The 15,696-nt window shown below is 40.0% G+C and overlaps 1 protein-coding gene across 6 annotated transcripts; it reads right to left on the bottom strand.

The window, feature by feature from the left end:
* Positions 1-744: 744 nt before the first annotated feature.
* Positions 745-8,259, bottom strand: EEF1AKMT1 (EEF1A lysine methyltransferase 1). 6 transcript variants are annotated; one of them, XM_054974851.1, is made up of 6 exons: positions 8,189-8,259; positions 6,138-6,227; positions 4,435-4,587; positions 3,403-3,485; positions 2,006-2,286; positions 745-904 (listed from the first exon to the last, which is right to left on the bottom strand). In XM_054974851.1, the coding sequence occupies exons 3-6, from the start codon at positions 4,582-4,584 to the stop codon at positions 768-770; spliced, it is 651 nt and encodes a 216-aa protein (XP_054830826.1). In that variant the 5' UTR covers positions 4,585-4,587; positions 6,138-6,227; positions 8,189-8,259; the 3' UTR covers positions 745-767. The 6 variants fall into 6 exon arrangements, with proteins under 6 accessions (XP_054830826.1, XP_054830827.1, XP_054830828.1 ...); XM_054974852.1 differs by having other exon boundaries at positions 6,138-6,224; positions 8,189-8,244; XM_054974853.1 differs by having other exon boundaries at positions 8,130-8,218.
* Between the last annotated feature and the right edge of the window lie 7,437 nt (positions 8,260-15,696).

Raw genomic sequence — 15,696 nt, 5'->3', positions numbered from 1 at the left:
TTTCCTACTGCCTTCCACTTTTCCTAGCATTCATGTGCCTATTACACTTATTTAAAAAGACACAAGAACCTGAGAAGGTAAGAACCATATGGTGATACAGAACCAGATGAAGAGAAAACAGAACCGATTGCTTTGAATTTGAAGGGAATAGTCTACAACAGAACTTAAGTGTTCCAAACAGTTTGGATTTAGTTGGCAGCTAGTTGATTAATAGTTATAACACACACACACACACCTTTAAACTCAGGGTGGGCAAAGGACATCCTTTGCGTGGTAGATAAGTCCATCACACGCTATAAGCCACAATGACCAAAATGAACCTCTGTGTAACCTTCAGAATATCAGCTGTGGGGATTGGGGTGGAGACAACAGCAGATGGAGGCTTTGGCTCCACTTCTTGCTTGTAGATCTGGGCGCATCCTGTTAGTCATGTGGTTAAACAGCATGCTGAACTTGATAGACCAGTGGTTTGATCCAATAGCTGTCCTTATATTCTTATGAGTTATAGATTGTGATAAGTACTTCAGAGAAAAAAAATTTAGGTAACAATATGTATGATAGCTTGAGCTATCTTGGCCCAAACCTTTTTTAAAACTGATACAAAAATTTTTTTTGTTCCAAATATTTGCCCAATTAAATATAACCAAAAGCTGCCATATTCAGTTAGCACAAAAATTGTTGACTAGCACACTAACAGACAAAAGTGACAGATCTTCACATCAATCAGAGAAATATGCCCCAGACTGAAATTTACCAGTTTTTTAATGTCAATACACAGAATTTAGTCCAGAATCATAATTTGTATAGCACCGAAACTCATTGGCTAAGTTTCGAGTATGTTTTGGAATAAACTTGCAAATCTTCACACCAAGGTATTTTGCTGCTTGTTCCTCCATGACTACACCTGAAGCAGAAATAAAAAATGTTTTTAGTTGGAATAAAGAATAACAACACATGCAACGCAGCATGTACGCCTGGGCCGGCGCGGTGTCGGGCCATAGCATCGCTGCCTTTCCCCCTGCTCGCCCGGCCCCCACTCGAAGCCGTGTTGCACAGCCTGGAGCTGCATAGCCCGGCATCGCTCTGTGGGGGCTGGGCGAGTGGGGTGGGGGAGATGCAGCAACGCTCCAGGCGCCCTGTCTGCTGTGTGGGGAAGGGGGGGCAGGAGAGGGGCCCTGAAACCCCCCCCCACACCCAGCGGAGGGGAAGGGGGGCGCCCAGCAAGAGCCCAACGCCTGCACTCCTCTCCCTGCTGCTCTGTAAACGTTAAACTTAAAGCTGCAAGGACACCTACACATCCCATCAAACCTTGAGGTAAGCAGACACATGTTGAACTCGAGTAACTCATCTTGTTTAGTTTGGCTCTTAGTTGGTTCAGCTTGCATGGGAGTGGGGCTTGCAACTGGGACTGGCCTTCTGCCTTTGCTTAAGATTTCCCTTTGCCTGGAAATGTCCCCCCCACACACACAGGAAACAATGGAGAGTGGCTGAGGGCAGCTTGTTCAGGGGGCCATAGAATTGGACCCTGGGGTCCAATATTCCTGAAACTTGTGCAGAAGTCTTTAGTAGACAGGAAAGAGTAGGTTCCCTATAAATGTGGTGAAGTTTGCTTGAAAAAGAAACTCCCCCAGACCCTGGGTGGTTTTCCTCATAGGGAATAATGGCTAGATAAATCAGGATTCTCTAACTGGATTAGGGAATCTGACCTGGATTTCAGGGAGATTGAATTTTTTTGGTATCCCTACAACCTGGATCCAGATCACTAAATTTTTTTGGGATGCACACCCCTATTGTACTGCTGCAAAACTGGCCACTGATGGTCACATTCAGCACACGAAAAAACAGAGAACTGATTCCAAGGCTCATAGGGTGGTCAATTTTACTGAAACCACATGCTCTGGAAACTTTATTTAAAATGGATGCTATAAATAAATGATTACTCAGTTGCAGTTTCCCCCATTCTAATCAATACATTAATGCACAAATGTTTAAAGGGATACTATACCTGTACAAAGCAGAATCTTTCCTTTAGTTAAGTATTTGACAGTATCTGCTGTTTTTCTGAGGCATTCTTCGGATAAGTAGGGTGGATCTGCTACAACTATATCAAAACTGTGTGCTGTGAGATTTTCTGGAAGTTTCAAAGGATTGTTGTAATCATAGAAAACATATTCATCTCCATATACAGAAAATCTTTGGTCATATTCCAATAAACATGTTGAAAAATCTTTGCTATCCTGCTCTTTCAGTTTTTGATAAACGCTGGGTGCACTGACACATGCTATCCTATGAAGATAAAAATAATTACAGAGTTTCAGAAGGATACTACAACCAAAGTATTAAAAACTAGAATGTGCCCAAAATATCAACATTTAGATCTTTTTGACCTTTTAGGTTCACTTTTGCCTAGCAATTACAGAAATGCAAAGAACAGATTTTTAATGAAGGGGTGGAATTGCAACAGAGCTGACTAAGTGAAAGATACAGGAAACGACTTTGCTGGTCCCATGGCCCCCTCTAAAGTACCTGCGAGCTCTGCACAAAGGAACACTGTACAGTCCTCCACATCCAACAACCATAAAGCAGTCAAACAGTTCACGGCTCTAGAAGCGCTAGGTTTACATGAAGTAAAGATTATTTGGGGGGGGGGGTTCCCCCCTCAGGTTTTTGCAATGACATCTCACTGACCTGCATTACATGCATACTTAGTATTAATACTTTCACACACTCATATACTATACCCAACATTTTCTAATGTGAGGGTGACTGTGCCTTCTGTAAGTGAGCCAAAGTTCTGCATTTCTGTACAGCAAAAATGATAATTAGCTCTTGATAAAATTACAACTGCACCATATCACTAGAAAATATTTGCCCTTTAAAGAATTCAAATTTAATGGGAATTATAATTTTAAAATCAAATGACTTTTTCTTGTTTTACATGATATATTAATCATATTCTCTACTATTGGTCCTATCAATAAACAATGATTCTTATCAACATTTGTGAACATGTCCACAGATACTGGATTTATAGATTCAAATTCCCACACAGAAAGTAAGTACTGTTGGGTGATTTCTGGCAAGTTACTGTGTCAACTTCCCTCAGTTCCTTGTTTGCAAAAAGGAAATATATACACAGGTAGCATATTGTGAGGGTGTAATATGACAGAAAATTTTGCACAGCACAAGCAATATCAAAATCATAAATACCAGTTGTAATAAGTATGTCATTCCTCTTATTTGACAGTCTTATACTGTCAAATGATAGTGTTTTACCAAAACAGCATGCTATCAAAATGTTAAAACATTACCAAAAAGTAAAGGGAACTCAGGAAACAATATTCTTACAACATTTCCAATAACAATATACAATGCTTGATTTACAGAATCAGTGCAACTTACCTGCCACCCATTCCAACTGTTTGTATAGCCTCATTAGCCAAACAAAGTGCAGTTTCAGAATCATACCAAAACTGGCTCAATTGCTAGGAAAAATAAAACATATATCTAAACAATTTAATATTTTCATCATACAATACATTAAGTTTCTCATAGAAAACTGGGGCTCAGGGTCACAAATATTGAATAGTCTAGCCTTTTAATTCTCTATACTGCCGTTTACCAGTAGAGGGTGCTCAGAAAGAAAAAAGGGTGCAAAGACTGCAAAATGGTAGCAGCAGCAAGAACATAAGTTTAGATAGGATAATTATTACTTTTAACAAGGAACTAACAGCAGACACATTCATGAACAACATCAACACTCATGATTTATACTGCATTTAAGACAATTCTCTAAGAAACAGCTGATCTATATGGTTTGTATGTTAGGAACTTTCTACTCCAGATCCAGATAATCTAAGAGTAGTGGATAAGGAGAACATTTACTTATTTAGAGCACTTGTATCTTACTTTTCCAGATACTTGCTCACGATGAGAAACAGAAGGGGATACATCCAGAAATTTACCATTTATTGTTTAATTTATGTTTATGTTTACTTTATCCACCCAATTAGTATTCCTCTGTTGAATACAGCAAATGTCCTGCATTACAAGTTGCATTGCAGTTAAAATCAAGTACAAAATAAACATAGCAGTTGTACAATTTGAATCACTTAGCAGCCTTCCTGTGTATTATCTATTCTGATGGTTTGTATCCCAATGGAAAGATTGACGCACTATATATATATATAGAGAGAGAGAGAGAGAGAGAGAGAGAGAGAGAGAGAGAGAGAGCGAGCAAATTCCATCCCCTTCTGCAGCAGCCTAACTCCTCCCTCCTGTTGCAGAAGGTTTCCATCAGGAGAGACATTTCGGAGGGCTGCAGTTGGGAAAATCATTCTTCCATGAAAAGAAATTTTAGACGGGATCCAACCCATGATTTCCTGCTGTACACTTATAACTTTGTTCCACTGAACTTGGGGATAGCCAGCTTACCCAGTTCTCTTCTACTGAGCCCAGAGAATAGTCAGTACATCTTTCTGTTGTCTTAATGTCATTTTTCTGCTGCTGTTCAATGTAGAACTCCTGTAGAGCAGCTAAGGCTTGGGATGAAAGCTGAGGTACATCATCATCAGTGTCACTCATTTTCTAGATGTAAACCATAGAACAGACACACGAAAAACACTAGGCTTTCTTGTCTCTAGCAATCCTGAAACAATGCATGGATTGGCCATAAAACGGGACTGCTCATCCAGAAGGAAAGATAACTGACAAGATGCACTCTTTAACAGAGTTACATCCTCCTAAACCCAAATCACTCTTTTGTTTCCCACAACAGCAGATTGGGAATAAAAGCAATTAAGACAGCATAGGATAATATCATAATACAAATCACAGGACTTCTTCCCTAAAGAGAGGTTCTCCCCCAAATTTCAACATGTTCATTATCAAGATAAAAGGAAAAGAAACAGGACTATACAAAATTCTAAAGTACTTAAAAATAGCCAGGAAAGGAATTCTACTATAGCAGAAAACAGTATCAAGATAGATAATGCTTCTCAATTCCCTCCCCTGCAAAGGATTAAGGCAGCCTACAGAAGGGAACTGGAGGACAATAGCAGGTCCATGCACAACATGGAAGGGACAGTATAGGAGGAAATACCAGTGTGGGTAAAGTGTGTCCAGTTCTACAGATAACATTTAGGTGAGCACCCTGAGGCATCATTTGATGGACAAAGGGGAAATTCCTCAGACCTTGGGGCTGGAGTGCCTCTCGTGGAACTGGGTCAGGAACACTTTGGGGATGCCATTACATTTCATCCACCGGGAGAAAGGACGCGGCACACCTCCCTCACGCATTAGTAAATACTTGGCAAGGAGGACACTGGGCAGTATATGCTCAGAGCCAGGGTGGGCCTCATCCAGAATACAGGGATGCGCAGACAGAAGAAGCCTGACTCTTTTGCATCCCACCAAGTTGCCCACACTGTGATTAAGTCTGGAGTGAGTTTTGTATCTGGCCAAAGCAATTCCTTATCTTGCTGATAAATACAGTTGGCCCTTAATTTTCCCAATTCATATTATCAACTCCTCTTATTCTGTGTCCATCTGCAATGTTCCAGAAATCTGAAACACTCTTTTGCACTGATTAGAAGGAGTCACTACATTGTCCTTGAGCGCAGTAGAGATACAAATAGAAAGGAGTAAGGGAACCTGTAACTATTTTTTGCCTCAGTAGTGAGTCCTGCCTGTATTTTTCCTTGGACCTTATTGCTGTTATACAACTTAGGACAATGCATAACTAGAATATCTCGTAAGTCATTTCTGCACAGGCAAGCTTACTGGCAATGTATGAATAAAATTTGCATGCTAGCTTTGACAATGCTTAAAATATGCAGATGCCCACAGATACACATTTTGATTCATTGGATATTTATTCCAGGTCTATCCAAGAACACAGAAGTCAGATCATCACTTCCTGATGAAGCGAAATTTTAACTAGCTGAAGTTCATCTCTTGTTAGTCTTTTCTGAGCCAATATCAGCATAGCCACTAACTCTTTAAGAAACATTGCTTTCATTCCTATAGGCATCCAGCTGTATATATTTATGTTAGATGTGCTTCATAATAAAAAGTTTTTATGGAATGAGATTGCAGATGTCAAAGAAACAGCTGATCATATGACCATATGAACCTACCTTATACCAAGTCTGACAACTGGGCTATGAAGATCGGCTGAAGGTTGCCAGGATCTCAGACTGAGCCAGAGGGGTAGCCGTGTTTGTCTACTGAAGCAAAACAAAACAGAAGCCCACTGGCACTGTAAAGACTAACACCATTTATTCCATCACAACCTTTCATGACTGAGCGCTCACTTCTTTGGAAGCATAGGTAGAGAAGTCTTTCACATCACCTGTCACCTGACACTTTTTAATGTGCATGCTGGAGATTTATCTTGAGCCTTTCTACATAGAAAGCAGATGGTATACCAATGACCTATGGCCTTACGACTGTGGGTGGCAGGGTATGTGTTCAGCACCCAAGTCTTGAATCACTGTATGTTTTCTGTCTCAGAGTCACTGCTAATTAGCTGAGCAGCAGGCCCATCTCCGCAGCAGGTGGCACAGCTCCCTCAGATAGCTAACTATTCCCTGAGTATCAAGCCAACTGTCAAGGCAATAGAAGTCTCAGGAGGCTATGGGGGAGGTAGGAGGGGCTTGTCCCATACTCCCTCTCTCTAGGATTGGCTACTTTTTAAAATAATTATTAGCAATTTTAGGAAGTATGGATATCTTCAGCAAATATTGTTCCAATTTCAGTAGCTCTTGCACTTTGTATTTTTCAATGCACCACACAGGTATTTAAGTGTATACCTAATATCAGGGCTTTTTTTCAGTGGGAATGCGGTGGTATGGAGTTCCGGCACCTCTTAAAAATGGCCACATGGCCGGTGGCCCCGCCCCCCAGACAGAGGGGACATTAGATATAAACTCCCCTCTGTCTGGAAATCAGGGGGCAGGGCCACCGACCATGTGACCATTTTAGCTGAGGGCAATTTAAACTTTAAAAAACTCCCCCCTTGTTCCAGCTGACCCAAAGTGACATCATTGTGCGGTCTTGACTTCCACCACTGAGTTCCACCACCTCTTTCCCCAGAAAAAAAGCCCTGCCTAACATGTAATGAATTAATGAGAAATCCATATGAACCAAACAAGCACATGCATCTGCCAGGATCGGCTTCAGCAGCCTATCAAGCGAACTCCTTGTCATCAACTTTCTTGGGCCTGTAAACATTTTCATGGGTGGGGGTCCTTGAAATCTGAAAAATTAAATTAGGGGTCTCTTCATGGAAAAACAATTTGGAAACACTGCAATGGGTATAGCAGGATCTGAGACAGTGGCATCTTAGGGACTAACAACATTTTCATGGTAGAAGCTTTTGAGAGTCAGAGCTCCCTTCTTCAGATACCAAGAAGAAAGGGTATCTTAAGCTTTTATATACAGTTAATGTATAATTACTGTTACCTGTTTGTTATATACAATGTGTTTGTATTAATAAAATATATTTTTTTAAAAAGGATATCTGAAGACAGGCACTCTGACTCTAGAAAGTTCATAACCTGAAACTTTTGTGGGTCAAATCCTGCTGTTCTATTGACATGACATAATTGACAGTGACAGTGCACAGTAATATTATAGTTCCTATTCCCTTGAATCATTTCCTTACAGCACATTCCTATTACCTGCGTAAGAAAGCCCTCCTGAATAATTTGGTTTGGAATATTTGCGCCGTTTATGGAAAGTCAGGAAAATGGGCGCTTTCCTCACCTCAGGCAGGCCTTTCCGTAAGGTGGGGGCCCCTACCGACAATGCCCGTGGACAAGCAACTGTTTTTAACGAAGATTGTGAGAAATCATAATGTCAATTGAGCGAGAAGAGCAACACTTCCCCACTAAGTTTTAAGAGGAAGAAGGTCGGGAAAATATCAGGAAAAAAATATCAGAGTGAGTTGGCTTTAGTAGGGGAGGAAATCACTCAGTTTCTCCCCACAGCCATATTTTTGGAAGCACCAACCATGTCTTCCCCCGCCTGGGTTACGGTCGCCCATTCCACACCTCCAACCCGGCAACGACTGTTTCCAAAGCCCGACCCAACCTCCCCCTTCTTCCAACTTCACCCTCCCGCATTACTCCGCTCACGACCGGCCTTTCGCCTTCCTTCCGCTCCGGCCGCTCCACGCTTCACTCACTCAGAGAGCGGCCTCTTTCCCTCCGGCGCCATTCCGCCTTCTACTTTACTCGCGGCTCCCTCTGGTGTCGGCTCCACAAATCTCCGCTTCAGTTGGATTGGTCCAGTGCAAATTCTATGCGGAGTTGAAGTCAACGGGTTTAGACTGGAGTGACTCTGCACAGAATTGCGCTTTAGGATTCTGTTTCCCTCAAGGAAGCAACTGGTTGGATTTTACCTCAACCCGCTAACGGTGTCTTCGTTTTTCCCTCACGTTCATGACACATCCCCTCATTAAAAAAATACGTTATTGCTTCCCCCCGATAATTAAATATATTACATTTACAAATAAAACCAACCAATATGATATGGAAAATTATTAGGTGGATGAGAAAAGTAATGGGGAGGGAGGAGAGATAAGAGATGGAAGGAAACAAAGCAAAACGAAGATGGAAGGTGGGGAGATGTTGATTAATTTTCATGCAATTTTATGCCGCTCAGGATGAAGTACAAGGTTTTGTACTTCTCCGCTTGCCCAAAGTAACGCGGACAGCAATTTGAACCAGGGTTTGCACAGTCCATCTCCAACCCACCATGTCACAAAGTAATTTTTCAGACTGTTCCTGGGTTCTGCCTTCCAGAAAATTCGCTATTTATTCAGTTAAAGCAGAGTGGAGGCTTGTGGCATTTAAAAAAACTAAAATACTTGAGTCAAGGGATCTTAAAAATTAACATAACTTGAGTTAAGGGATCTTAAAAATTAACATAACTTGAGTCAAAGTATCTCTCCCACTCCTTGTGGTAAATTGGTAGTGTATGTAATCTCAATTAGGAACACTTCTATTATACTCGCTGTGCTTATTGAGTATGCCTTTGAGGTTTGCAATTTGGCATAGCATTACACAGTAAAAATTCCAGTCTTTAAAGAGCTTCTTTATAATGATGACTGGCAATCCTTAGATAAAATATTTAAGCATTAATGGAAAAGAGCAAGAGTCCAGCAGCACCTATAAGACTAACAAAATTAGTGGTAGGGTATGAGCTTTCATGAGCCACAGCTCACTTCTTCAGAAGACTAATAGGTGCTACTGGACTCTTGCTCTTTTCCACTGCTACTGCTACAGGCAGACTAACACCGCTGGAACGCAGTGTAACGGAGTTCCGGAACCTCTTGAAAATGGACCCATGGCTGGTGGCCCCGCCCCCTGATCTCCAGACAGAGGGGAGTTTAGATTGCCATAGATTGCCATGGCACGGAGGGCAATCTAAACTCCCCTCTGTCTGGAGATCAGGGGCTGGGGCCACCAGCCATGTGACCATTTTCGCCAAGGGTGATTTAAACTTTTTAAAACTCCCCCTTGTTCTAGCTGACCCAAAGTGACATCATTGGTCCTGGGAGCATGCACACACTTTGCATGTGCACATGTGGTACCAGAGGCACCACCTCCCGCCAAGAGTTGCTCCCTGTGCTGGCAACCCACTGTGTTCCACCACCTCTTTCCCCAGAAAAAAAGCCCTGAAGCATCTGGATCTTAAGCATTAATGTCTCTGTACACTGTCTAGATGTAAATGGAACATATCTTTCTAGGAATGCTTTTTGTATATTTATGAGTATCTCATGTTTTAAAGCAACATAGGGCAGATAACTCCATTCCCTATAAATGTTGCAAAATTAATTCCAGCACTTACATAAACACCTATCAACATGACACCCCCCCCCCCCAGCATTCAAGGTCACTGAAATTAATGGGCTACCATCATACCAATCCAGAGAACAAGAGAATATTGCCCGGTTGCTGGATCAGAGTAAACCTATTCATTATATACTTCCCACGTCTGTCTAAATTAAAGCTAGTAAATGAAAACGTAACTGGATTCAATATGTGATGCATTATAGTGCTAGCAAGCGGCTGGTTTACACTGTGGCATGAAGAAGCTGAAAGCGAGTCAGACTGGGTAATGGACAAGATTTCTCCCTCCCCTTCTATTCCCAACAACTAATCTGGCTGAGAAGTGAAGTTGATAAGTGTTAAAATGCTGATCTAAACTTCACCGCTCTGCCTTCTCAGGCTCGTCACGCTCACAATGCAGCCTTATCTTTTATGAAATGGCTCCATTTTGCTGCAGTGTAGCTGGGGCGTGATTTAAGATCCACAGATAATGGAGTAACAGTAAGGTTGACAGCCTCCAGGTAGTGGCTGGAGATCTCCTGGAATTACAACTGGTCTCCAGGCCACAGAGATCAGTTCACCTGGAGAAAATGGCTACTTGGGGGGGGGGGGACTCTGGAATTATGCCATGCCAAGGTCCTTTTCCTCCACAACCCCATTTTCTCCAGGTTTCACCCCCCAGATCTCCAGGAATTTCCCAGCTTGGAGCTGGCAACCCTAAGTAACAGTGACTTTTCTACAATATATGAAGTAGGATTGATTTGTCTTTTATATTGTTTCCCATCCAATATGGCCCCCATATGGTTTACAGACAAGCCATAAAATACTTCTAATGAAACATACCACTAGCTACATGCATAGCTCAGCCAAGAATTGAACTGGAAGATTTCCAGCGCACAGCCATGCACACATACAGTACACCAGCCTGTTATTAGATGTCCTGTTATTACATTACTTTGTATGCTCCCACTTTGAGCACACCTACACTTTATCTGTAAACCAGAAAAACTGAGGATGTTCAATTTTGTACATAAAAAATAATTTTCAATTTAAAAACATGTATATAATTTTATCTTTGCTTACAAAATTCCTGTGAGCTATGCTTAAAACAATCAGGGTCCTTATAATGTTCTGCTATGTAAACATTTTGCGTATTTTATTTCAACTAAGTAATGTGGGGGTTTGAATGTGTTTACTGTGGTGAAAAATGTAGGCTTCTAAAGCTAGAGGGAGGGAGGCTGGACAGGCGAGAGAAGTGCATTGTGATTGGACAGTGTACAATGTAACACACAAAGTGAATCTAAGGTTCCTCTCAAGTAAGTAGATTTTGTATCATCTCACCTTTATTTATAATCCACCTTTCTCACTAATCCAGAGGAGTTAGCCGTGTTAGTCTGTCGTAGCAAAATAGTAGAGTCCAGTAGCACCTTTAAGACTAACCAACTTTATTGTAGCATAAGTTTTCGAGAGCCACAGCTCTCTTTGTCAGATGCATGGCCCAATAAAGTTGGTTAGTCTTAAAGGTGCTACTGGACTCTTTACTATCTTACTCACTAAGTAAGACTCAAGGCTGATTTTACAGTGCGAGTTAGTACAATTGAAGGGCTAGAAGGAATCTACTTTTCCAGCTGCTGATCTCAGCTGGGAAATCTCTTAGTTTTAGAAATGTCTTACTGCATGGCGTAAGGCTACTTTTTGAGAAACATAAGCTCAAAGAACTTTTAGGAACACAGCTAATGTGTTTTGTTACTTAAGATTTCAGAAAGCCATTTTGTTGGTTTTGCTGTTTACTGCTACTGCAGTTTTTAAAATTTGGTTAGTACTGGTGAACTGTGTGTTTTGTTATTATAGTAGCATATGAGTTATAACCTCTTCAAGCACCTTGATAGAGAAGTAGTGTACAAGTGTTTTAAATAAATAAAACGTAATTAATTCTGAAGTTCTTTGGATGCCAGCCTTGCCACTATGTTTGCTTCTATGCTAAAAATTCATATGACATCAAATTATGTTAGATGTAGGCAGAAGTTATTAGTAATCCACTATTCACGAGCCATTTTCCAACTGCAGGAAGCTGCTGGCAAAAGAAATCACTAAGGGTATTGGTGGATGGTACAAATAAGGGTCAGAAAAGAAGGTCATGTCTTATACATCCAGGTTGATATAAATATTAGATAAATTTACTTCTTGCTAAACAGCCCAGCTGCATCTTTTAGAGCTCTCAATGTTAATCCTATTCTAGAGTACTGACTGTATTTAATTGTACAGCAAGTCTGCATAAGGATAATCAGTGTATACTTTACAGTTTTTCTCTGGAAACAGTACCTTACGCCAGGTGTTAAGAATACCATCTTGTGAAAGTAGCACTTCTGGTTTCAGAGTTTTAGAGCAAATTTTGCTAGTTCATGATAGTCCCCCCCCCCCCCACCATGCTAATTGTGTAAAGCCACTGCAAGGCTGCAGGTACCCCTGATGTTGAGTTGGCACACTGCTCACCTAATACAGCACTTAAATTTCATCAGAGCAGTAGTGGCAGGGAATAACCCAACATGGTCTAGTTTTGTAACATGAAAGTAATGCAAGATTTCCAATGGGACCATATATACAATATCCTGATTGTACCCCAAAAATGTATACACGACTAATATATCTTCCCTCCCATATCCTAGTCGTCGTTGGGCTATCACAAGAAACAGGAAGAAAAATATATAAGATATATTTAGCAAAACCAATAAAATTTGAATTGGAACAAAAATGCAATGAAATAGCTAACAATTTGTACAGCAACAGAATTTCCCAAGAAAAATGGATATCCCAAGACTTGTTAATCCGTGACTTGTTCTTTTGTTCTGTCCACACTTCAGAACATAACATAAAAATTAACATTTAAGGATAAAAATTAAAGCAAGGATTTTCTTCTCCAGGTTAAACTAGCAATTTAAAAAGTTATAGTCCTGGGCTCAAAATATGATGTGGTAACCTTAAATAGATTAACATCACTAATTCAAAATAAGAGGCTGGCATTTATTGCAACTTGTTTTCCTGAGGCAGAGCTATTTTTTAATATGTGTTTATAAAAATATTTGCAAGACAATTCATTTTCAACAGCCATAAAGTCACAAAAGTGCATAAAAAGCCTGAAGGCAGTCCAAGAGTACTTCAGATGAGCAGTCTTTCATCATGAGAGTAGAACATAAGCATTCATTGCCGTGGTGTTGATCTTGAGAGAGCTTCCTAAGATTAATACAGCAACAGTTCAAAGTAGCAAATTGCTGCTTAAAAGTACTGAAACACACCAAGAAAAATGCACAGCAGACAATATTTTAAAATAGAGCAGGTGGGACAAATGTATACCCAATGACAATTGGAGATTCCCCCCCCCCCCCCCGCATTATTAAATTTTGCGATGGAGCTTCTGACTGATTAGAAAATTACTGGAAGAATGAGAGAAATCCAGACAATTGTACCCGAATGCAGTAAGCAATCACCCAATTGCTTCAAAACTGAGATACAAAGCATACAAACCTGCTCTACAATCTCACTTGTTGGTGAAAGGCAATGCAATGCACAGTAGAGTCAAACATAGACGTTCTGAATATTAAATATTATTGTGGAAAGAAGTACTAGGAATAATTAAGAATCAATATCTATACTTAACAAAACTGCAGTATAAAACATGACTACTGCATTGTTTTACCTCTCCAAAATGTAAATATTGAAATGCACGTACTGAAGCACCAAGATTGTGATGCTACATTTATGGACAAGTCTCAAATGCAATTTCAACACATCACTCTTACTTTCTAAAAAGCCACACTGTCAACTAAATCAATAGCCCAATATTTCATTATCCTGCTAGGATTAAATTCTAATGAAAAATTAGCAATATTCCCCTTTTCTTGCTGCTTTAATATTTTTGTTTAAATCATTTCACTTGAATATTAGAGAAGTCTCAGATTTCTCAACAAAAAAGGGAAAAGAACCTAAAGCTCTTAATACGAGTACAAAAAAAATCAATTTACACAAAAATAAACTCAGACCTGCAAGAATGTCTGAGAAACACCTGTACCATTCAGCTAAATGCAAGCTTTAGATGTTTAAAAAAAAACAGAAAAATCAATTGCATCACTTACAATAACTTGAAAATAAATTTCAAGTGTCCAAGATTAACCTACTTCCTTGCTTCCGAAATTGGCCTTCTATTGTAATATATGTCCTCTTACATCCTATGACAGCAGTTTGATTGTCCACTTGCCATTCTCCATGCAAAATGCCCTATGATATTACCAAGAGCAAGTGGGTCAGTGTTCTAATGGTATACGCAGAAGGCTCGGTACACGGGAAATGCGGTTCCCCCTATGCTGTTATGTGTATTACAGATATAGCTGGAAAGCCATTTTTTAAAGCTGCAAGTAAAGCAAGACAAACAACTGCACATGGTCAAAATGAAGTAAAAAATTCAGCAGAGGGGGGAGGCTGGTGTTATTACATAGCCAATGGCTTCCTAAAATCATTGTAATTGTCCGTATGGTATTTCATTTAATCGGGTGTGTAGCGGGACACTAGAATGCATGAGCGGATTCAGTGCAATCACTATTTTATTTTGTTCAGGCAAGGTTGAGACTTGAAATGGTTTCACATGCTAGAACAACCTTCTGGTGACTGTGTTTGAAGAGGTATATGCTACAAATGTTCAGGACCTTCAAACGATCATGTTTCACTTAAAAACACTTTTGCTTGTGTGTGTCTAAAGAGAATATGCAATACTAAGACAGCTGATCTCAAAACAAGCACTTAAGTGAAGTGAGTGTTAGGTCACAGATAAGACCCTAGAAACTGACTGCCAACTCAATATATATTCTTTCCATAGTATTATTCAGAATGCAAGAAGAAATTGCTGAGTTACTATTATTATGGAGTTATGAATAACCACCACCACAAAGGGGGTTAACTGTGGGGCTCTTTTGCTGTAATTATCGTTTTTTGGCATGCTGGGAATTTGCATAACACAACTTGCACACAATAAATGCTGCATTGCAGGACTGAAGAATACTACTATTAGTATACTACTATGGGTATACTACTATTACTGTATCAGACTTCAATATGACAGTACATTTATGGACTAGCTGATTTCCGTGTGCCTTCAATTTATTTCAGATTCCACTGTGAACAGTTAGCTGTCAAACACTAGATATCCTACTTAGCATTCTGGATGCTAAACACATTGCAGGGTTTTAAATAGTTTAATTCTTCATAGCTTGGTTAGCACTATCACTAGTATATGTGTGAAGTAAAGCTAAAGCTCAAAGGTGCTATATGAATTTAGAAACTGCATGTTCACCAGCAAAAACTTCACTACTAATTAAGTTTGGTACTGTGATTTTTTTAAAAAATGTCTAGTTTCTAGGATTAAACAATAAAAGTTACCTACTAAGAAAACATCTACCTGGACTTCAGGATATTTGTATTAGATATTAAGTGCTCTACATGATCCAGATAGAAACCTGGATAAAAGCTCCAGACCTTTTTCTGCAGCAGATGCTTTCAGTTTATAATCCTTGAAATATATAGCAATTAATAGAAAGAAAAACATAACTCTTTGGAAAGCTACTCCAAACCCTGAATGTAGACTAGCAGAAGTGGGGAGCAGGAATGACATGCTGAAAGAGGCATCCAGTGGAAGCTGAAAGAACCATATTTGAGAAATGTTATTATATAACTGCAGTTTCCATAACGGATCTAACAAAAAGCACACAAAGTGTTTTGATCTTTCAGCCACTATTCACTGTGTCAAAACTCTGTTCTGTTAACATTAGCATACCAATTTCTCAAAAATATCACGGCTTAATTCAAAGCCTGC

This window comes from Eublepharis macularius, chromosome 3 (genome assembly GCF_028583425.1).
Source record: "Eublepharis macularius isolate TG4126 chromosome 3, MPM_Emac_v1.0, whole genome shotgun sequence".
Lineage (NCBI taxonomy): Eukaryota > Metazoa > Chordata > Lepidosauria > Squamata > Eublepharidae > Eublepharis > Eublepharis macularius.
The sequence above is the reverse complement of the archived record's forward strand: the minus strand, read 5'-3'. Positions and strand labels throughout refer to the sequence as shown.

Excerpts from the sequence above, each read along its gene's own strand:
- EEF1AKMT1 (XM_054974851.1), bottom strand. The coding sequence starts at position 4,584 with ATGAGTGACACTGATGATGATGTACCTCAGCTTTCATCCCAAGCCTTA. Across the intron at positions 3,486-4,434 it reads GCTCAGTAGAAGAGAACTGG|CAATTGAGCCAGTTTTGGTA; the intron begins GTAAGCTGGCTA and ends TATTTTTCCTAG. Across the intron at positions 905-2,005 it reads AAAGATTCTGCTTTGTACAG|GTGTAGTCATGGAGGAACAA; the intron begins GTATAGTATCCC and ends TTTCTGCTTCAG.